Consider the following 24,354-nt stretch of genomic DNA (forward strand, 5'->3'; position numbering starts at 1 on the left):
CAAAAACTTTGTGAGTGCACAAGTGGTGGTTTATGGACTTGCTATATTGTCCACAAGACTCATCGATGGTGATTGTGCACCTGCACAGATGGCTGCTGGCCATCTCTACAAGGACTACAGTGAGTCTACACCTTTGATGACCCACCAATAACATTATTTCTACAAGGACTGGAGTGGGTCTGCCTTTCTGGTGGCCCACCAATACCATAATCCCTTCTAGGACTACAGTGAGTCTGCTCTGTGATGACCTACCTACCAATTTTCTTCAAACCTTTGACTGACTCTGCTGTGGGTTTGCTCTGTTGTGGCCCATTATCCGCATGTCAAGAGACAGCACTGTCTATCCGTTGGAAGGACAACACTACTTTTTTAAGACTACATGGAAATCCACTACTTTCGGGTGCATTTTCTTTTACTGCTCAGACTTTGACAATAAGAAAATTGTAATTACTATCGTGATGAATGATCAGGACTGTCTTTATGAGAACAATTGCATCAATAAGTGGGTGCATTTGATATCTTTCTTATTGTGATTATGAGAAATTTTATCAAATCACTGCCCAAAACAATTTGTAAATTTTTCTGGGGAGCATGGGGGTTATGTAAGTAGGCTGTTTAGGTTTTTATGTTAGTAACGCCACGTAGTGCTCTATATGAAAATCACTGACTGTGCTGTGTATAGTCTGTAGCTGGTTTGCATTGTTGGAATATTTGCTGTTGTAGTGTTGGGCAGTTGTATGTGAACAGCGTGTAGCGTTGCACAGTTGGAGGTGACCCGCCAGCAGTGGTGGATGTGGGGAGAGATATGGCAGAATTTTGAGAGTGGACGTGTGTCCATCAGAAAGAGTAAATTTGTAATACTGGATATCAAAATCTTTCATTTGCTAACAATGCCGATCAATAGCTAGTGCCTTCAGTAGTTAGAATCTTTTATTTAACTGGCAGTATTGGTGCTCGCTGTATTGCAGTAGTTTGAGTAACGAAGATTTTTGTGAGGTAAGTGATTCATGAAAAGTATAGGTTATTGTTAGTCAGGGCCATTCTTTTGTAGGGATTATTGAAAGTCAGATTGCGTTGTGCTAAAAATACAGGGTTATTATAAATGATTGAAGCGATTTCACAGCTCTATGATAACTTTATTATTTGAGATATTTTCACAATGCTTTGCACACACATACAAAAACTCAAAAAGTTTTTTTAGGCATTCACAAATGTTCGATATGTGCCCCTTCAGTGATTCAGCAGACATCACGCCGATAATCAAGTTCCTCCCACACTCGGCGCAGCATGTCCCCATCAATGAGTTTGAAAGCATCGTTAATGCGAGCTCGTAGTTCTGGCACGTTTCTTGCTCAATTTACACACTGAATAACATCGGGGAGAGGCCTCAACAGTGTCTCACTCCCTTCCCAACCACTACTTCCCTTTCATGTCCCTCGACTCTTATAACTGCAATCTGGTTTCTGTACAAATTGTAAATAGCTTTTCGTTCCCTGTATTTTACCCCTGCCACCTTCAGAATTTGAAAGAGAGTATTCCAGTCAACATTGTCAAAAGCTTTCTCTAAATCTACAAATGCTAGAAACGTAGGTTTGACTTACCTTAATCTTTCTTCTAAGGTGGGAATTTAAGGAGATGGGACCTGGATAAACTGAAAGAACCAGAGGTTGTACAGAGTTTTAGGGATAGCATAAGGGAACAATTGACAACAATGGGGGAAAGAAATACAGTAGAAGAAGAATGGGTAGCTTTGAGGGTTGAAGTAGTGAAGGCAGCAGAGGATCAAGTAGGTAAAAAGACGAGGGCTACTAGAAAACCTTGAGTGACAGAAGAAATATTGAATTTAATTGACGAAAGGAGAAAACATAAAAATGCAGTAAATGAAGCAGGCAAAAATGAATACAAACGTCTCAAAAATGAGATCGACAGGAAGTGCAAAATGGCTATGCAGGCATGACTATAGGACAAATCTAAGGATGTAGAGACCTATCTCAGTAGGGGTAATGCAGATACTGCCTACAGGAAAATTAAAGAGACCTTTGGAGAAAAGAGAATGACTTGTATCAATATCAAGAGTTCAGGTGGAAACCCAGTTCTAAGCAAAGAAGGGAAAGCAGAAAGGTGGAAGGAGTATATAGACGGTCTATACAAGGGCGATGTACTTGAGGCAATGTTATAGAAATGGAAGAGGATGTAGATGAAGATGAAATGGGAGATATGATACTGTGTGAAGAGTTTGATAGAGCACTGAAAGACCTGAGTCGAAACAAGGCCCCGGGAGTAGATAATATTCCATCAGAACTACTGACAGCCTTGGGAGAGCCAGTCCTGACAAAACTCTACCATCTGGTGAGCAAAATGTATGAGACAGTCGAAATACCCTCAGACTTTAAGAAGAATACAATAATTCCAATCGCAAAGAAAGCAGGCGTTGACAGATGTGAAAATTACCGAACTATCAGATTAATAACTCACGGCTGCAAAATATTAACTCGAATTATTTACAGACGAATGGAAAAACTGGTAGAAGCCGACCTTGGGGAAGATCAGTTTGGATTCCGTAGAAATATGGGAACACGTGTGACAATACTGACCCTACGACTGAGACAGGGTTGTAGCATCTCCCCGATGTTCTTCAATCTGTATATTGAGCAAGCAGTAAAGGAAACAAAATAAAAATTCGGAGTAGGAATTAAAATCCATGGGGAAGAAATAAAAACTTTGAGGTTCGCCGATGACATTGTAATTCTGTCAGAGACAGCAAAGGACTTGCGAGAGTAGTTGAACGGAATGGACAGTGTCTTGAAAGGAGGATATAAGATGAACATCAACAAAAGCAAAACGAGGATAATGGAATGTAGTCATATTAAGTCGGGCGATGCTGAGAGAATTAGATTAGGAAATGAGACACTTAAAGTAATAAATGATTTTTGCTATGTGGGGAGCAAAATAACTGATGACGGTCGAAGTAGAGAGGATATAAAATGTAGACTGGCAATGGCAAGGAAAGCGTTTCTGAAGAAGAGAAATTTGTTAACATCGAGTATAGATTTAAGTGTCAGGAAGTCGTTTCTGAAAGTATATGTATGGAGTGTAGCCATGTATGGAAGTGAAACATGGACGATAACTAGTTTGGACAAGAAGAGAATAGAAGCTTTCGAAATGTGGTGCTACAGAAGAATGTTGAGGGTTAGATGGGTAGATCACATAACTAATGAGGAGGTACTGAATAGGATTGGGGAGAAGAGGAGTTTGTGGCACAACTTTGGTAGGACATGTTCTGAGGCATCAAGGGATCACCAATTTAGTATTGGAGGGCAGCGAGGAGGGTAAAAATCGTAGAGGGAGACCAAGAGATAAATACACTAAGCAGATTCAGAGGGATGTAGGCTGCAGTACGTACTGGGAGATGAAGAAGCTTGCCCAGGATAGAGTAGCGTGGAGAGCTGCATCAAACCAGTCTCAGGACTGAAGACCACAACAACAACATATTCTTCTTGAAGTCTGAGGGTATTTCGCCTGTCTTATACATCTTTCTCGCCAGATGGTAGAGTTTTGTCAGGACTGGCTGTCCCAAGCCCGTCAGTAGTTCTAATGGAATGTTGTCTACTCCCAGGGTCTTGTTTTGACTCAGGTCTTTCAGTGCTCTGTCAAATTCTTCACGCAGTATCATATCTCCCATTTCATCTTCATCTACATCCTCTTCCATTTTGATAATATTGTCCACAAGTACTTCGTCCTTTATAGACCCTCTATATACTCCTCCCACCTTCCTGCTTCCCCTTCTTTGCTTAGAACTGGGTTTCCATCTGAGCCCTTGATATTCATGCAAGCGGTTTTCTTCTCTCCAAAGGTCTCTTTAATTTTCCTGTAGCAAGTATCTATCTTATCCCTAGTGAGATATGCCTCTACATCCTAACATTTGTCCTCTAGTCATTCCTGCTTAGCCATTTTGCACTTCCCGTCGATCTCATTTTTGAGACGTTTGTATTCCTTTTTGCCTGCTTCATTTACTGTATTCTTATATTTTCTCCTTTCATCAATTAAATTCAATATTTCTTCTGTTACCCAAGGAGTTCTACTAGCCCTCATCTTTTTACCTACTTGATCCTCTGCTGCCTTCACTACTTCATCCCTCAGAGCTACCCATTCTTCTTCTACTGTATTTAGTTCCCACATTCCTGTCAATTGTTCTCTTATGCTCTCCCTGAAATTCTGTACAACCTTTGGTTTAGTCAGTTTATCTAGGTCTGATCTCCTTAAATTCCCACCTTTTTGTAGTTTCTTCTGTTTTAATCTACAGTTCATGACTAATAGATTGTGGCCAGAGTCCACATCTGCCTTTGGAAATGTCTTACAGTTTAAAACCTGGTTCCTAAATCTCTGTCTTACTATTATATAATCTATCTGATACCTTCTAGTATCTCCAGGATTTTACATGTATACAACCTTCTTTTATGCTTCTTGAACCAAGTGTTAGCTATGATTAAGTTATGCTCTGTGCAAAATTCTACCAGACGGCTTCCTCTTTCATTTCTTACCCCCAATCCATATTCACCTACTACGTTTCCTTCTCTCCCTTTTCCTACTCTCAAATTCCAGTCACCCATTATTATTAAATTTTCGTCTCCGTTCACTACCTAAATAATTTCTTTTATCTCATCATACATTTCATCAATTTCTTCATCATCTGCAGAGCTAGTTGGCATATAAACTTGTACTACTGTAGTAGGCGTGGGCTTCGTGTCTATCTTGGCCACAATAATTCGTTCACTATGATGTTTGTAGTAGCTTACCCGCACTCCTATTTTTTTATTCATTATTAACCAACTCCTGCATTACCCCATTTCGTTTTCTATTTGTAACCAAAAGTCTTGTTCCTCCTGCCACCGAACTTCACTAATTCCCACTATATCTAATTTTAACTTATCTATTTCCCTTTTTAAAAATTTTTACCCTACCTGCCCGATTAAGGGATCTGACATTCCATGCTCCGACCCGTAGAACGCTAGTTTTCTTTCTCCTGATATCAACGTCCTCCTTTTAATAGTAAATCTTATGGTGTCCTTGTATCAGAATTGTACTCTCAAGCTCTGGCAGTAGTACCATCCTCTAATTTTGTTTTTATTAAGTCTGCTACAGCCTTCTAGCTACTGGCGTTTAAGAAACATTTACCTGAAGAGTTGTTGTTACTGCGTCCTTCTCTTGTAAGTAATCAGTGCCAAGAATGCACTAACAATCCATTTCTAATTAGGAGTGGACATTTCATCACTGCAGTCACTACTTTAACCTCTACAAAAGTTTGCGTCTTTCTATGATGTGATTTAACACCAACTGCTCTGACGATTCTACAGTTCTCTACGGATATGTGGGTACTTTGTGACATCACAAATTGTATTCAACAAATTAAATGATATAACGCTCATCATAGCACCTGTGTCTAATACAGCCATAGTCAGTATCTTTCCCACTACTACATGTATTGTGGCTTGTACAGTTTTTCGCTCTGAACACAGCATTTAAAATAGTCTTTAGTTAGTTCCTCTCTGATGTCCACGTCATCACTGTAACGTAAGAAATGTACTGTATTGTCTCAGCCCTTGGCCAACATTCGAGGGTGCAATGTGCCTGGACGTAGTTTTTTGACTCCTATTAGTGGGCTGCATCTCTTCCACCAGCTCAATGACGTTTACTGTGGAGTTCTGTGTCCTCTGATCACCTGACCAAAAGTCTTGTTCCTCCTGCCACCGAACTTCACTAATTCCCACTATATCTAATTCTAACCTATCCATTTCCCTTTTTAAATTTTTTACCTACCTGCCCGATTAAGGGATCTGACATTCCACGCTCTGATCCGTAGAACGCCAGTTTTCTTTCTCCTGATAACGACGTCCTCTTGAGTAGTCACCACCCGGAGATCGGAATGGGGGACTAGTTTACCTCCAGAATATTTTACCCAAGAGGACGCCATCATCATTTAACCATACAGTAAAGCCGCATGCCCACGGGAAAAATTACGGCTGTAGTTTCCCCTTGCTTTCAGCCGTTCGCAGTACCAGCACAGCAAGGCCGTTTTGGTGTGTTACAAGGCCAGGTCAGTCGATTATCCAGACTGTTGCTCCTGCAACTATTGAAAAGGCTGCTGCGCCTCTTCAGGAACCACACGTTTGTCTGGACTCTCAACAGATACCCCTCCGTTGTGATTGCACCTACGGTACGGCCATTTGTATCGCTGAGGCACGCAAGCCTCCCCACCAACGGCAAGGTCCATGGTTCATGGGGGGAATCGCTTTTGTAGTCAGTACCAATAGCAACTAATGCGGGCTTCATCGTGTCCTGGTTAGTTTGAAGAAATAAATGTTTTCACAAAGCAAGAGAATCAAGACACGCTGCTTCTTTATGGAGAATGCTGAAGAAAAGCAAAGCAACAGTTGAGGGGTACGCGGAACGGTGCCCTGACAGTCAGTGTCCAAGAATAATAACCTGTTCCTAGAAGGTGCAAAAAATTGTTATTGGAAGAGTACCGGAATACCATGCATTGGGGAAGAACAAGCTTGTTAAGAGTGGAGCGAAGGAGATAGATGTTCTTGCTGCTGTTTCTCATATTCCACGTGTTAGCCCCAGAGGAATTGCGTCTTCCTCTGCAATTCCTCTGGAATACGTTAGACCAGTGTTGTTCGCGTTTTGCGCCCAGACAGCTTCCATCCATATTATGTGCCGCTTCACATGCATATTAACCAAGAGGTTTGCAAAGGAACACCGGAGACAGTTAGTTTTAGTTAGCGAATCTTTATTTCATTGAGGAAGTCTTGGTGGGTGAAAGATACCCTTACCGCTAAATACTGCAATTTTTCCAGAACTTCTAATCAAATTTTGAAGAGTGAAACGCCGTTCATGTCGTCACTTTGAAAACTATAATAAGGGCAGCAGAAATTACGTAGTTCCATTTGAAACAGCGAAAATGATACCAATATCGCTGGAACTGATAAAGCTATGAAAAATTACTCTACATAATCAGCACTGAAACCGACAGAAATCTGTCAGAATATTTGTACTCGAATAAGGAATTAATCTTATATGAATTTCACACTGAATAATAGAACACAATTTTTTAACTATTTGTTTTCAAAATTGTCAGAACTGCCACTTATTCCCTCCTGAAATATTAATTACATATCCCACAAATACCTTAAATACGTCATATCTTAGCCGTGAAACAAGCTGTGATGAGTATGAATGAATTCAAAGCCCTAAATCAAAAAGTCTCACAGAATAGTCGAGTGCTATTTCGAAAGTAAGGTCCGACCTGGCGCGAAATGGAAATGACAGTGAAAATCCGATGAAGCTTTGCATAGATGTGTTGGGCAGCGTCTATAGGATGCCGGTCGACAGCATCGTGTCTACATCTGCATCTAAATCTACGTGACTACTCTGCTATTCACAATGAAGTGCGCCACATGGAGTGGCCGCGCGGTTTGAGGCACTGTGTCAGGGATTGCGCGACCCCTCCCGCCGGAGGTTCGAGTCCTCCCTCGGGCATGGGCGTGTGTGTGTTGTTCTTAGCATAAGTTAGTTTAAGTAGCGTGTAAGTCTAGGGACCGATGACCTCAGCAGCTTGGTCCCTTCGGAAATCACACACATCTGAACAATAAAGTGCCTGGCAGGAGATTCAATGAACCACGTTCAAGCTGTCTCTCAACCGTTCCCCTCTCGAACGCCGCGCCGGTTAATTGAGCACTTAAATTTTTCTGTGCAGGCCCTGATTTCTCTTATTTTATCGAGATGGTCGTTTCGCCCTATGTAGGTGGGTGCCAACGGATGTTTTTGCAATCGGAGGATAAAACTGGAGATTGAAATTTCATGAGAAGATCCCATCACAACGTAAAACGCCTTTTGTTTAATGACTGCCACTCCAATTCACGTATCATGTTTGTGGCACCATCTCCCCTATTTCGCGATAATACAAAACGAGCTGCCCTTCTTCGTACTTTTTGGATGTCATCCGTCAATCCCAGCTTATGCGGATCCCACACCGCACAGCAATACTCCAGAATAGGGCGGAGAAGTGGGGAGTAAGCAGTCTCTTTAGTAGGCCTGTTGCATCTTGTAAGTGGCGGACAGTGAGCACGAATAGACATCCAGAAAATAGTGTCTCCCGCCAAGTAAGAGGGCCTGATGAGGGATTTCGCCTGATTTCATACAGCCCACATAACACAACTGTCTTACGTTTCCTTCATCATGACAATTCTCAGGCGCACGCAGCAGGGGCAACGAAAATGCTCCTGCAGCCTCTTCGGTGGTGAGTGTTTGATCGCCCATAATACAGCGTGTAATTACCCCCCCCCCCCCCCCCCAGTTTCATTTCTTGTCAAATGGACCGCTGGATATGACACAAGATTATGCCACAGACAACAAGCTGTAGACCAATGTAGAGAATTGGCGGAAAGCACAGACGGCCGCCTTCAATGACTAGGGTGTCGAAAAGATGGTACAACGCTACGACATATGTCTAAGAAGGAGCTCCGACTATGTAGAGAAATAGCTAGAAGGTGTCACTAAGTTGCAAATGAAACATTTTTGATTTTCACAATAGTTTCCATTTCGCGACCGATTGGATATTACTTTCGGAAAAACTCTGGAAAATCTAAGTGTATAGACAGAATGCTCTCGACTTGTTCGGACGACGTACCTGTATGAAGAAGAGCTTGGGCTTCCCGTCGAGGCTCGGGCAGCGCCTGGGAGCGAACGGCTGCCACAGCTCACTGACGTGGTACTCGCGGTCTCTGGCGCTCAGCTGCCCGTCCCTCCCGCAGTGGGACAGCACCGCCACTGCAACGCAGTCGCGACTGTCGTGGTTCTGCTCCGCCACTGCAACCACAAAACATTTTCGCTTGGATTGCTCGCAACCGCTCACTGAACGTATATCTTTACTTATTAACCTTTTTAGTCGATTGAGGAAATTTCCCATACAGCCAAGTATTCACTGCCACAGAAAAAGTAAGTGAAACAGCCAGAAGACACAGTCGGATGTCATTGTAACCTGATACACCATGAATATGTAGCTGATTACAGTTTCAGTTGACTGCGATGTAGAACAGCTACCAGAGTGTATTGTTGTTGCTTGTTTTCAGTGTTGTTACCAAGCCTCACGGGGTACATTAGGCATCAGATGTTGCATGGTCACTGTGAAGAGCACAAAGATACTGCATACTCGTGTGAAACAGCGTTATCAGCATCTGGTAGAGTTTGAAAGGGTCCTCATTGTGGGTCTCCCCCTGGTTGGCTGGTCTAATTGTGCAGTATCTAGATTTGTGGGGCATTCAGATGTGAAAGTAGTTCTATGTTGAACTGTATCAGACGTTGGGAGCAACTTACTCAAGGGTGCCTGACCATCACGAGGAGGGCACGCCATTTGTGCACGAGACCCATCATAAGCCCCTTCACGTCTGCCTCTGTCTTTCGACTCTACTGGACTCACTGTAATCGGAGCGGGTGACGTGGTCAGGGTTGTAGAAGAAGGTGGCTGTTTTCAGCAATCTCCCTCTTTACTGTTGGTTCTTCCAATACATTTTCCGGTAACTCAGTCCCACCGCTCATGTCGTGGTGGAGACATGCTGATGCGCGCAGCCCAGGGAATGCGACGCTGTGCTCGGTCAGCGGCTGTGCAGGCGTTAGGAGGTTAGCAGCACGAGGCCCGGCCTAGATCGCCTCTTGCAGATGCTGTGGCTCGTGACGACGCCAGGAGTCACCGGTGCAGCAGCGGGCAACGCCCTCTGCCGGCCGGTCCTCAGGGACAGTGTCACTGATGACGACGACGTAACAGCGACCGAACGCCCAATCAGTCGAACCGATGCCGACGCCCACCTCTGAAGCCGTTGAATAGTGCAGACCGCTGCTGAATCCACCGGTTACACGGCGCCGTGTTTATTAGAACGTTCTCGATGAGTTGGCTAACACAACCTCGCCACACGCGACCCTCGCCTGCGTAATTCTGCTAATGCTGCGTTCTGGCTGTCGATGGCTGCCGCGCACGTACACACATACCGACGCTCGTTGCAAAACTGTGTCACCTGCATAACGCGCCGGCCAGCCTTCGTCTGCCGTCTGCCGTGAGGCTGGCACGTCGCGCACTGAAACACACTAAATCACAATTTCGCACCATATTTCCTAAAAATAACCCCTTGTCCTCTACATAATATTCTGCACCATGGCCCACCATTGGCTGGAGACTTGGGAGTAAGCTGCCATTAACACTACAACAAAAACAGATGGTCTTCTAGTGGTGCCATGGTCGGGAGACATGGTCTGCTAATAAATGACGACACGTCGTGTTAAATGGTGAATCACAGTTCTGCACTACCCCACATGACCATCGATGGTGAGGATGACCGCGACTTGGGGAGACGTCCCATTCTTCCAGTGCTCTGGAGAGGCACAGCTCTGTTACTCCTGGCGCTACGGTGTGGTGAGTGATCGAGTATGATTTCAGGTCACGGTCGGTTGTGCTAGAGGAAACACCGCAACAGCTCACGGACGTCCTACGGCTTCATATGTTACCTCTTATGCGACGGTATGTTGGTGCCGATTTTCAACAGGACAATGCCCGTGCACACATGACACGTCTCTATGAACTGTCTGTGTGGTGCTGAGACCCGGGCCACCATGATCTCCAGATCTGACTCCGGTAGATCATACGTGTGATCAGGTGGGACAGCACCTCTGTGCTAGCGCCAGTATCCACGATATCATGAACTGTAATTAAATCAAGACCATAAGCTGTCGACAGGCGTTGATATACATCAACGGGGACAGTTGGAAATGTGTGCCCCGACCGGGACTCGAACCCGGTATCTCCTGCTTACCTGGCAGTCGCTCTGTCCATCTGGGCCACCGAGAGCACAGAGGATAGTGCGACTGCAGGGATTTATCCCTTGCACACTCCCCATGAGACCCAAACTCCCAACTTAATGTCCACACACCACATTCGTAGTGCCCCTGCCCATTACACTCATTACTCGCGGCAGACAATCTTACCGAGTCCCGTAAGAGTTCGGGCAATGCACGTGCATCCAGCACAGAAGAAAAAGGTCAATGGCCGGTTAGTGTAAACTACACTCCTGGAAATTGAAATAAGAACACTGTGAATTCATTGTCCCAGGAAGGGGAAACTTTATTGACACATTCCTGGGGTCAGATGCATCACATGATCACACTGACAGAACCACAGGCACATAGACACAGGCAACAGAGCATGCACAATGTCGGCACTAGTACAGTGTATATCCACCTTTCGCAGCAATGCAGGCTGCTATTCTCCCATGGAGACGATCGTAGAGATGCTGGATGTAGTCCTGTGGAACGGCTTGCCATGCCATTTCCACCTGGCGCCTCAGTTGGACCAGCGTTCGTGCTGGACGTGCAGACCGCGTGAGACGACGCTTCATCCAGTCCCAAACATGCTCAATGGGGGACAGATCCGGAGATCTTGCTGGCCAGGGTAGTTGACTTACACCTTCTAGAGCACGTTGGGTGGCACGGGATACATGCGGACGTGCATTGTCCTGTTGGAACAGCAAGTTCCCTTGCCGATCTAGGAATGGTAGAACGATGGGTTCGATGACGGTTTGGATGTACCGTGCACTATTCAGTGTCCCCTCGACGATCACCAGTGGTGTACGGCCAGTGTAGGAGATCGCTCCCCACACCATGATGCCGGGTGTTGGCCCTGTGTGCCTCGGTCGTATGCAGTCCTGATTGTGGCGCTCACCTGCACGGCGCCAAACACGCATACGACCATCATTGGCACCAAGGCAGAAGCGATTCTCATCGCTGAAGACGACACGTCTCCATTCGTCCCTCCATTCACGCCTGTCGCGACACCACTGGAGGCGGACTGCACGATGTTGGGGCATGAGCGGAAGACGGCCTAACGGTGTGCGGGACCGTAGCCCAGCTTCATGGAGACGGTTGCGAATGGTCCTCGCCGATACCCCAGGAGCAACAGTGTCCCTAATTTGCTGGGAAGTGGCGGTGCGGTCCCCTACGGCATTGCGTAGGATCCTACGGTCTTGGCGTGCATCCGTGCGTCGCTGCGGTCCGGTCCCAGGTCGACGGGCACGTGCACCTTCCGCCGACCACTGGCGACAACATCGATGTACTGTGGAGACCTCACGCCCCACGTGTTGAGCAATTCGGCGGTACGTCCACCCGGCCTCCCGCATGCCCACTATACGCCCTCGCTCAAAGTCCGTCAACTGCACATACGGTTCACGTCCACGCTGTCGCGGCATGCTACCAGTGTTAAAGACTGCGATGGAGCTCCGTATGCCACGGCAAACTGGCTGACACTGACGGCGGCGGTGCACAAATGCTGCGCAGCTAGCGCCATTCGACGGCGAACACCGCGGTTCCTGGTGTGTCCGCTGTGATCATTGCTTGTACAGCCCTCTCGCAGTGTCCGGAGCAAGTATGGTGGGTCTGACACACCGGTGTCAATGTGTTCTTTTTTCCATTTCCAGGAGTGTATATGAAGAAGGTATCTGTTCTTTCGGACATGTCCGAAAGAATAGATACCATCTTCATATATCATGAACTAGTTTCAACCATTTTTGGCCATCTTGCCTCAGGACAGGATACAACGAATTTCTGACGCCGTTCCGAACCGAATCAGTGCATGCATCGAGACCACATGGGGTGCAACGTCATACTGATAAGTGAGTTCATACTCTCAAGTCCGCGTAAACTTGAATTTGTAATCACTGAAATAACACCACATACCATCTCAATCCTTCACTTCGTTACCTGTTCCCCATCTGGATGCTTCACCTTTTCTGTCCGGCAACGCAGAAACTAAATCATGTGATAATATAACATTTAAATTTACATGATGTAGAAAACAGAAAAAAAATTAAAATTTTGAACATAGTATTTATAATATTACCAGTCAGATGTATAAAGAATTTACCCGTGAATAACACTAATAACATGCGGCAACGTCCTTGCATCTGTAAATGCAGAGCTCTTTCATCCGATCGGAATAAGTCACGACCCACTCCAGATCGGAATCCTACGTCACACACCACAACTATAATCCAACACGCACATAAAAAACAGCTTACCTGTCCAAGGTTACGATAATGTCAAACGGGAGTATATCCATAACCAGAACTGACGCCACTCTATCATCTTCCAAAATCCTGTAGACAAAAAAACGCTGATTTGACTGCAACAAACATTGACTGAAGATACTACTATTGGCTCCATTTATGCAATCAGACTTCCTCTCTCTTCACGAGCTCTTGAAATAACTGCCATCTCTGCCGTTCCTTCACCTTCACTCACGAGTAGAACACACCAACTCTCTGCCAGCTATTACAGGCACTCATCAGGAGGTTACTCAGAGCAAAATGACTCCCAGACAGGAGATAGACACGCACCATGCTCAATGGTACATTAACAATAAACGAACAATAAACTCAAGTAAATACCCGTGGACTTCCCATCTAGTTAACATACCAGAGACTCACTCCACACTATCGACTCCTCCAAAGCAACCAACCTCTTTCTGACAATCTTTCCGTTTCCTACTCCAAGACACGCCTGCTAATCCTGGTAATGACAACTCTGACCACATTACACAGGGTGGCGCACGAAATGTTTTACCAATTGTTTCTTTCACAATTTACGACGCACATTAGATATCCCACTGGGATCCCTACAGCAGTACCAGCAGAGCTTGGAAAAACAAATGAGTTACAAAATGACGTGTAATTCACGACACTGCCGCTAGGTAGATGCCGCAGGTAGATGCCGTGTTTCTTTACTTCCGCAAGGCGTTCGATACAGTTCCCCACAGTCGTTTAATGAACAAAGTAAGAGCATATGGTCTATCAGACCAATTGTGTGATTGGATTGAGGAGTTCCTAGATAACAGGACGCAACATGTTATTCTCAATGGAGAGAAGTCTTCCGAAGTAAGAGTAATTTCAGGTGTGCCGCAGGGGAGTGTCATAGGACCGTTGCTATTCACAATATACATAAATGACCTGGTGGATGACATCGGAAGTTCACTGAGGATTTTTGCAGATGATGCTGTGGTGTATCGAGAGGTTGTAACAATGGAAAATTGTACTGAAATGCAGGAGGATCTGCAGCGAATTGACGCATGGTGCAGGGAATGGCAACTGAATCTCAATGTAGACAAGTGTAATGTGCTGCGAATACACAGAAAGATAGATCCTTTATCATTTAGCTACAAAATAGCAGGTCAGCAACTGGAAGCAGTTAATACCATAAATTATCTGGGAGTACGCATTAGGAGTGATTTAAAATGGAATGATCATATAATGTTGATTGTCGGTAAAGCAGATGCCAGACTGAGATTCATTGGAAGAAACCTAAGGAAATGCAATCCGAAAACAAAGGAAGTAGGTTACAGTACGTTTGTTCGCCCACTGCTTGAATACTGCTCAGCAGTGTGGGATCCGTAGCAGATAGGGTTGATACAAGACATAGAGAAGATCCAACGGAGAGCAGCGCGCTTCGTTACAGGATCATTTAGTAATCGCGAAAGCGTTACGGAGATGATAGATAAACTCCAGTGGAAGAATCTGCAGGAGAGACGCTCAGTAGCTCGGTACGGGCTTTTGTCAAAGTTTCGAGAACATACCTTCACCGAAGAGTCAAGCAGTATATTGCTCCCTCCTACGTATATCTCGCGAAGAGACCATGAGGATAAAATCAGAGAGATTAGAGCCCACACAGAGGCATACCGACAATCCTTCTTTCCACGAACAATACGAGACTGGAATAGAAGGGAGAACCGATAGAGGTACTGAAGGTACCCTCCGCCACACACCGTCAGGTGGCTTGCGGAGTATGGATGTAGATGTAGATGTAGATGTAGAGACTAGTAAGCAGCAATGGCTGACAATGGAAGACTGACGACACAGCAACGATCGGCAATTGTGTTACTTTTTCATGAAACGAAAAGCCTTGTTGTGACTCAGAGGCGTTTTCGACAACAGTTTAACACACGATGGGTCCCTTGCAAGAAGACCATCCACAGGTAGTACGATAAATTTGTACAGGAAGGAACAGTATTGGAATCGAAGCGACCTCGACATAAGCCTGTTTGTTCGCCGGAGAATATTGAAGTGGTACGAGTTGCTGTACAGAGAAGTCCCGGGAAAACGTATAGAAAGGCAGCAGTGCAACTGGGAATATCCAGACGCTCCGTTAAACGCATTCTTATAAGTGTATATGTACAAGATGACCTGTGCACAGAAGCTCACTGAAGAACACAAGCAGCAGAGACTACTGTTTGCTCAGTGGGCGGAGGATAGGGAAGAAACACTCAACAACGTTTGGTTTTCTGACGAGGCGCATTTTCATTTAGACGGTGTGGTTAACAAACAAAATGTACGCTTTTGGGCCACTGAAAACCCACAAGTGCTTCGTGAACGACAACATTATGCTCCGAGGATTAAAGCGTATTGGACCTTTTTCTTTGAAGAAACTAGAACAGCGAGCGTTATTTGAGCATACTTCGCAATAGCTTCATTCCACAGCTTCTTGCTACTGCCTTGCCCTTCAAAACGCAGTGGTTCATGCAAGATGGAGCAGGGCCACATACTGCAAACACTGTGTTGGAGTTTTTATACGAGCATTTTGACATGCGGATCATTTCGCTCAGGCTTCCAGGTCGCTTCAATGACGGACAAAATTGGCCCCCCAATAGTCCAGACCTCAATCCATGTGACTTTTTTCTTTGGGGGTACCTAAAGGAAAAAATTTTCCCGAAACGTTCACGTGATTTAATGGTGCTCAGAAGAGTTATTCTTCAAGCTTGCAGTGAAATTACGGAAGACATGTGCCGTAGAGTAATCACTAACTTCAGTGTTCGTTGGAAGGAAGTTAGGAAACGAAATGGTGGACATACTGAGCATGTGCTGAGTTAGAACAAATCTCCATGGACGGCTCTTCATTGTAGTATATGTTCCTTTCAGATTGTATTGAAATTAAGTTTATATTCAAAAACAAAATGGTAACACATTTCGTGCGCCACCCTATAGCTCAATATGCCCGTGAGCACACTGACACATCAGCTGGCCCCTCTCTCCCTCCTTCCCGACTTCCACTTCTTCGCGCCTTGGGCAGATGCAAACTCACCAATTTCGGCACAAGACAATAAAATCTGCTGTTGCAAATAAACACTACACAACACTCAGTCCTGCCTCCCCACATTGACATCTACACCTGTGCTGTGCAATTCACCTTATGCTGTGTGGCGGTGGGTGTTTTCAATAGCATTGTAACAGCCCCCTTCCTCGCCTTTCCTGTTCCTGTCGTGAATGGTCCGTCGGGACAACTATTGTTGATAAACCCCCAAGTAAGCTCGAATTACTCCAGTTTTATCTCATAGTCTTAGGGGTAGCAATATACTGTGTAACTCTTCTACGAATGTAGCCCCTCGGAATTTCAACGGTAAGCCGCAGCGTCACGCGCAGTTTTTCTCTTGTAACGTCTGCTGCTCGAGTTGGATGGGCATCTCCATGACGTTTTCGCACTAATTAAACGAACCTGTGACGAAACGCGCTGTTCTTCTTTGGATTTTCTCTATTTCCTCTACAAACAATAAGAGTCTAAAATTGACGATCAATACCCAAGAAGCATTAGAACCAAGGTTTTGTAAGCAATTTCCTTTATGCGTGGACTACAATTCCTGAGGGTTCTGCCAGTGAATCTAAGTCAGACATACGCGTCACCTACGACTAATTTTATTTGATCGTTACACTTTGAACCGTCCCTTACGTACACTCCTAGATATTTATTGAATTTAGCTGCTTCCAGTTGTTCTTCGTCAGTCGTGTAATCATGTGATAGTATTTCTCTCTGCGTATTTATAGGCAATATCATATATCTGTTTATACTGAGGGGTATCTGTCAATCCCTGCACTAAGGGTCAATTCTCTGCGGGTCTTCTTGCATGTCGCTACAACTTTTATGTGCTGTTTGCTTCACCGCAGTGACATACTCAGTTTCTGTCACATTACAAATAAAACTACTAGCCGCATATATGTAAAATTATGTGTTATCTGCTGCTGAGACTATGTAAGGTGCAAAGGTTCTATCTACGATGAATGTTTGTCTAAAGTGGACTGTTATGATACGTAATTCGAGACTCAGCACCACGTTTCATAGTCGCAACCTATGAGTGTTATGTAATGATGTAGTTTTGGGGTCTTTTACGATGTCAGTGTAACGAAGACAGTCGAACTTCAAATATAGACCACCGTGCGCAAACACTACAGACATCTGATTTACAATGATAATCAGTAAACATATCTGCTTCCTCCCAAACGCCTTTCAGATAATGACAACCACAGAATAATTACAATTTTTGTTTCTTTTATGAAGTCACATCTACAGTTGTTCATCTTGGGCTGCATTTTCAAGTTGAATGGAAAAGGATATGTTAAAAATAATGGTCATGTTGCACCATATTCTACCATACACCACGAGGTGTCTTGATGACGACAGGTATCGATGTAAGGCGTGGTGTATAGGTGTGGACTCACCACTATAATACGAAAACACGTAGATAAAAAGAAATTTAAAGTCACGTGTTACGAGATGGGAGAGAGGGAAAACCAAGGCTGTTACAAATATGATGGCTATTTGGAAGCCGCCATGTTAGAAGCAATTCACAATTTTAAAAACATTTTCTTTAAAAGGTACTGCCCAGCTTCAGTTTACTGTACTTAAAGACCGCCGTCACAACACCACCAGAAATTGCTGTGCATATAATCGATAGTTTCAGTCATGAGACAATCTTCACGATCTTCAAATGGAAACGGAGTCATTTGGCATATAAAATAAGTCAAGAGGTAAAACGATGGCGCCTTTCCTTTAAGCACACTGTGACGGTACGTCACATAAATATTGTTATTTTTATCGGTTGTAAGCAATGAACAATATTGTGAAGTGTTAAGGATGAACTAAAAATTATTTGTAAACAGTTAACGTATTCTATGAATATAATTAGTATAAAAGATGCAGTTAATGTCCTTGAAAAATCCTGATATGCAGCGATAATTTGAAAGTAGTATATTTATCTAAAACATATCTATGAAAATAAAAAAGGGTCGCTAAGAGACGCGATTGTATGGGCGGGGAGGACGGACGTACTTTATGGTACACAAACTGTTTTGTTTCGCGATAGGGAAGGCAGCCATTGAGCGGCTACACATATTTTATGTAAGTTATTCTGTATTCTGCTAAAATAAACTAATTATTGTTATCACAAAATGAATTTCTTTGTAATAGTTGTCACCTTAAATGGTCGCAGCGGATAATTATTTTTAATAAGCATTTTTTCCGTAATTTGCGCTGCGGAAAGCTCATCTTCCGATGCAGCCTCTGGTCTGCCATTACGCGGCGAAGTATTGATTTATTTTTCAAAGTGTTAACAGTAACCGTAAATGCGAGAGATTTCGTTGTAAGAACCTTTCTAAGTTCAAAATGGCTCTGAGCACTATGCGACTTAACTTCTGAGGTCATCAGTCGCCTAGAACTTAGAACTAATTAAACCTATCTAACTTAAGGACATCACATACATCCATGCCCGAGGCAGGATTCTAACCTGCGACCGTAGCGGTCGCTCGGTTCCAGACTGTAGCGCCTAGAACTGCACGGCCACTCTGGCCGGCCTTTCTAAGTTGCAACAAAAATGAACATTAACATTAAAGTTCATTTTTTAAATTATTCAGATCCCATGAGTTCAGTAAGTTTTATCTTGGCCGCTCCACGGCAACAATCGAAATTCTCTCGAGCCTTGCTTTGCAATCAATAACTAGAAATTAACAAAATTACATTCAATTCAGTTGACGGCAACTTTATATTAATCATCACGTTAGTAATGTAAATTTGGTACATGTATAACAACGGCCCTTCAAGAATGCATTTCATATTTACTTATGCACGTAAGTAAAAGTGATAAGAAAAGATAATATCCCTGATAGAAAGAATCATGATCTAACAAAAAAAATTCACCTGATAAATTAAAAATAAAAAAATATATAATTTTTTTATATATATAACACAACAACACACCCACCAGGGTATCCGAGAGCGCTAACGTGATGCTTCCTGGACTCGGGTAGGCGCGCCGGCCCCGGATCGAATCCTCCCGGCGGATTAAGACGAGGACCGGTGTGCTGGTCAGCCTGGATGTGGTTTTTAGGCGGTTTTCCACATCCCGCTAGGTGAATACCGGGCTGGTCCCCGCGTTTCGCCTCAGTTACACGACACGCAGACATCGGAACACGCTCGCACTATTCTATTCATTACACTCGACACAGACAGTAGGGGTACACTAATTCCATCCTGGGGGGTACAGGGTGGCGGCAGGAAGGGCATCCGGCCACTGCTTTCCACTAACCTTGCCAAATACGTTCCTAACAATTCCGACAATGCGTCAGTGCGGGACATGGCACCAGTGAAAGAAAGGAAGAAAGAAAGAAAGAATGTAACAACACCTTTACTCATTCTCAGAGTATGACTAATGTTTCTTTCTTTCAGGTGACGTTAAAGCCGATGTCGTTCATAGAAATGGAGCAGAACCAGTTCGTCCTGATATTAGGAGAGAGAAGCGCCGTGTTGTCACAGACGATTTCAACCAAAACTACCCGGAAAGAACACCCATGACCCACAATGTGGTGGCGAAATTTCCCACGACATTCTGTGAAACTGATATTGTCACAGATAAACCAAAAACTGCACGATAATCAACGGCTATGGATGAAGCAATATCAACCGCTGTTCTGGTTGTTCAGCAGTAATCCAGGTTGCAGCAATAGGAATAATGGCCCCACATAAGCTGGCAACCTTTCAAAACGCAAATAGGTAAATAAATAAAACCATAGATACTGGTCATATGTTAAACTTCACTGGATGGCGCACCAAAAGATGGGGTGTGGTGTGGAAGGTAGGGTTCTTGCACTGTGAGATCCTCCTTCATTCAGGGTGCACTAATAGCAGGTATTAAACGAAGATGTGATTCCGTCGCTGCTGCCTGAAGGTGGAATATTTGCATCTGTCTTTCGTCATGACGGTGCACCACCTCATTATGGGCTATTTCTCTGAGCATACCTGGATATGGATAGGTCACAGAGGTCCAATGGTGTGATCGTCATATTCCCTGATTTAAGTCTGTTAGATTTCCACCTGTGAGGATATGTGAAAGTAATTGTGTTCATAGATCTTGCTCTTCTGAGAGAGTGAGTTGCTGATGGTTGTACTACCTTTCCGGTACCATGTTGGTTGAAGTTCATGAGGAATGGGTGAAACGAATAGCAAAAACCTTATAACGTGCTGGACAACAGTGGAGTACTTCCAGTAGCTTTTATGTATTCTCACCAGCGTTGCTCTTTGCAAATGAGCCGTAGCTCTACACTGAATTAAACTATGCTCAAACGAAACAAGCTATTGTTTCTGTTGTATAATTCTCTGTGTGTCACATGAGCCCTCTTCCGTTTGAAAATTAGCTGTTGAATGCAGGATGGCGGTTTACAAAATTTGAAAATATGTAGGGGACTTGAAGATTGTCACTTGACTGAAGCTGGTTGTAATTAAATGCACAATACGGCAGGTTTTGGCGGTTTTGTGATGCCGTTCTTCACGAACAATGAAGCTGTTTAACAATGTTTACAGAACGTATTTTGTAAATCATGAGTTTCATCGAAGATGGCCGTTTCCAAAATGGCCATCATGTTGGTAACATAGCCTTACAGGTTTTTCCCTCCCCCATCTCATACTACTTTACATTAAATCTGTGTTTATCCACCGTTTTTGTTATAGGAGGATGGTTCCATCCTGTGAACTGCCCGGTATAGTATCATAACCACGTGGTTGCTTACCAAGCACAGATGTAGATGTAAACTCCTTGCTTGAGAGCAAATATCTTTTTCACTTACCATACCTGAGTTCGCTGCTTATTTCCTCATGACACCGATCGTTGAAACACAGAACTTCGAAGCCGAGCGTTATGAATGTGTTGCGGAGTGCGTCTCTGTCGACTTCCGTGCCGTCTCTCACAGCAGGCTGGTAGTCTCCGTCAGCGTGTCGCCGAACATCGAAGTTCTTGTGGCTGAAGACGAGTGCCACACCGCGCTCTCGGTGTCCCATGAAGTACTCCTCATCGTTGACACCAGAACTTGGCAGGTCATGGACAGTAGATGTCGGATACGCCTCCGGAATATAGGGTCTAAAAGAAAGTAGTCAAAAATAAAAAAAGTAATAGTAGTCGAGCAAGTTCACTACTACAATATCATGTAGAGGAGGCTTTGTTGCATGTTACTCCGAAATGAAAGTGGTATATCTTTGATACCTGAGACGCCACATAAGTTCAAAGTTGATTCTCTTCTCAGCATCAGCGTTAGTCGAATTTCGTGTAACATTTTGCTCAAATGTCTATTTCAGCTCTGTTTGATGCAAGGTATTAAGCAATATTAGTCTGTATAACGTTTTCATTAATTTATACTAAAGAGTCTCAGAAGTCAATGTCAAAGATATGTCCACATAAAGGTTTCCCCTGAAAAAAATTTTACCGAGAACTAGAAAAAAGTTATTGTTATTCAGGAATTTCCGAACTGGGGAATAGAGCTTATAAAGTAAAGTCGAATGGCACGAATGGCTGGGAGACCCAGAAGGGTAGGTTCAGCAGCATAATTGGAAAGGGTTTCCCCATACTTCGCGCCCGCAGGCACTTTTCCTTCGCGAAATAAGAGATCTGTGTGCATACGTGTATCTTTTAAGTGTAGGTGACTGTAAGGGGTGTGTGTGTGTAGCGTAGTGTCTTTGATGGAGATGATGAGAGAATGGACAGTATGAGATCTAATGCCGGCACATGGCCTGCTCCTCTCGAAGAGCATCAAGGAGGCCGCAGAGATTATCGTCACCTCCCGATGGACGGATCACCATCAACAGTAACATGCACTCACTTCATGAGACACAGCGGAGAGGTCTGGTATTTAAACCAGGGGCTGTAAGGGGTGTGTGTGTGTAGTGTAGTGTCTTGTTCAGACGATGAGAGAATAGAGAGGATGAGATCTTGTGCCGGCAAATGGCCTACTGCTCTCAAAGAGCATGAAAGAGGCCGCAGAGCTTGTCGTCCCCACCCTATGGACAGATCACCATCAACAGTCACATGCTCTCACTTCATGAGACACAGCCAAGAGGTTTGATATTTAAACCAGGGACCGTAAGGGGTGTGTGTGTAGCGTAGTGTCTTGTTCAGATGATGAGAGAATAGAGAGGATGAGATCTGGTGCCGGCTAATGGCCTACTCCTCTCGAAGAGCACCAAATAAGCCGCACAGCTTATCGTCCCCAACCACTGGACGGATCATCATCAACATTCACACGCTCTCACTTCATGAGACACAGCCGAGAGGTTTGGTATTTAAAACAGGGACTGTAAGGGGTGTGTGTGTAGCATAGTGTCTTGTTCAGATAATGAGAGAGTAGAGAGGATGAGATCTGGTGCCGGCACATGGCCTACTCTTCTCGAAGAACATCAAACAGGCCGCAGAGCTTATCGTCCCCACCCGTTGGACGGATCACCATCAACAGTCACATGCTCTCACTTCATGAGACACAGCCAAGAGGTTTGGTAATTAAACCATGGACTGTAAGGGGTCTGAGTGTAGCGTAGTGTCTTGTTCAGATGATGAGAGATTAGAGGGGATGAGATCTTGTGCCGGCACATGGCCTACTCCTCTCGAAGAGCATCAAAGAGGCCGCAGAGCTTATCGTCCCCACCCGATGGATGGATCACCATCAACAGTCACATGCTCTCACTTCATGAGACACAGCGGAGAGGTTTGGAATGTAAAACCAACGACTGTAAGGGGTGTGTGTGTGTAGTGCCTTGTTCAGATGATGAGAGAATAGAGAGGATGAGGTATGGTGCCGGCACATGGCCTACTCCTCTCAGAGGACGCAGAGCTTATCGGCCCCACCCAATGGACGGATCACCATCAATAGTCACATGTTCTCACTTCGTCCGACATGCCGTGAACAAAAGCGTCTCTACACGCAGCCAAGAAATTTACTGGGTGATATCTTCCGTCGACTGTATAACATTTTATAGATCCGGTATTTGCCCAGGGACTATTTATAACCGGTGTGGCCTGTTGGGACGCTTTTATACAGTCACTTAAGCCCTTGCCTCCACGCTCAATCTGTAGCTTATCCATTTTTTCCCCAAGATCTTTTTCCGCTGTTTCGATTTTAGATTTTACTATTACAACTTCATCTGCTATTATCCCCGTATCCACTGGGACACATTTTAATTTATCATCAACTGTGTTTTCAAGGTTACCCATAATTTTGTAAACTTCCTCTTTCACAGCGGAACCTATTTCAGTCCTCATTGTACCCATATCTGTTCGAATCGTACTGATATTATTTGCCACTTTAGCATGGTAAGGGCCCTAAGTGGTTGTGTGACTAGGGATAAAAAGTCAAGGTAGGTATAAGAGTTCGAGTATAAGTTACCTTATGTTTGTGCACACTAAAACATCCAATGAGCTGATCCTTCACTGTACATTACTATAGTGTTCCATTACAGTGATTGCGCAATGTGGTGGCGATTGCACGTTGGTAGGTGAATTTGCAGGTAGAATTGCTGGACTCTGTCATTTCTTTGTGGCGATGATAGATACCAATTCCAGAATAGTTCCAGCTCTTTATCCATCCATCCGAGGCATTGGAAAGCGTCAGGAAAAGCCTCTCTTGGAACCAGCACAATACACAACTTTTAAATGAGCAGTTGATAGTTTGGTAGCTCATCCCCGACTGACTCTTGGTTCCACCTTTTCTACCTAGGACAACCATAATTTACGCGCGCTACACAGTTCCGTTCCGAAGGGAACCACAACACCTTTTACATACAAAACAACTGATAACTCTAAGTGAAGGTCAGCAGTTTACATAACAGCAAACAAACATTTTAAATAAAACAGAACATTTGCAAATATTGGTAGTCTACACAAAATTATTTAAATAAAATTATTTAATTTTAAAGATAACCAAAGATATTAGATGAGGAAGACAAAAGATCATTACAGAGATTATACTTCATTACAGTATCGAATTAATCGTACACTAATTACCAACGTTCAACGATGGGATGTTGAACAAAATAGAAAGCTAAATGAATCAATAAAAGGTATGCAATGTCTAAGCTATGGTGTTACAAGTCCTCAGTGTCGATTTCCACTACAAACGACGGCATCACCATGGCAGAGGGTACCACCTCAGATCAGATAAGTGCCTGCGCAAATAGTGAGAT

General features: G+C 44.2%; 1 protein-coding gene across 2 annotated transcripts in view; it reads right to left on the reverse strand.

Annotated features, from left to right (window-relative positions):
* Positions 1-24,354, reverse strand: part of LOC126092783 (caspase-1-like) — a 159,124-nt gene that overhangs the window by 67,167 nt on the left and 67,603 nt on the right. For both annotated transcript variants that reach the window (XM_049908514.1, XM_049908521.1), the window contains 2 exons: positions 20,976-21,265; positions 8,690-8,868 (listed from right to left, as the gene is read on the reverse strand). In XM_049908514.1, the coding sequence (XP_049764471.1) occupies positions 8,690-8,868; positions 20,976-21,265 (469 nt within the window). The remainder of the gene's footprint in view (positions 1-8,689; positions 8,869-20,975; positions 21,266-24,354) is intronic.

Source organism: Schistocerca cancellata, chromosome 1 (assembly GCF_023864275.1).
Source record: "Schistocerca cancellata isolate TAMUIC-IGC-003103 chromosome 1, iqSchCanc2.1, whole genome shotgun sequence".
NCBI lineage: Eukaryota > Metazoa > Arthropoda > Insecta > Orthoptera > Acrididae > Schistocerca > Schistocerca cancellata.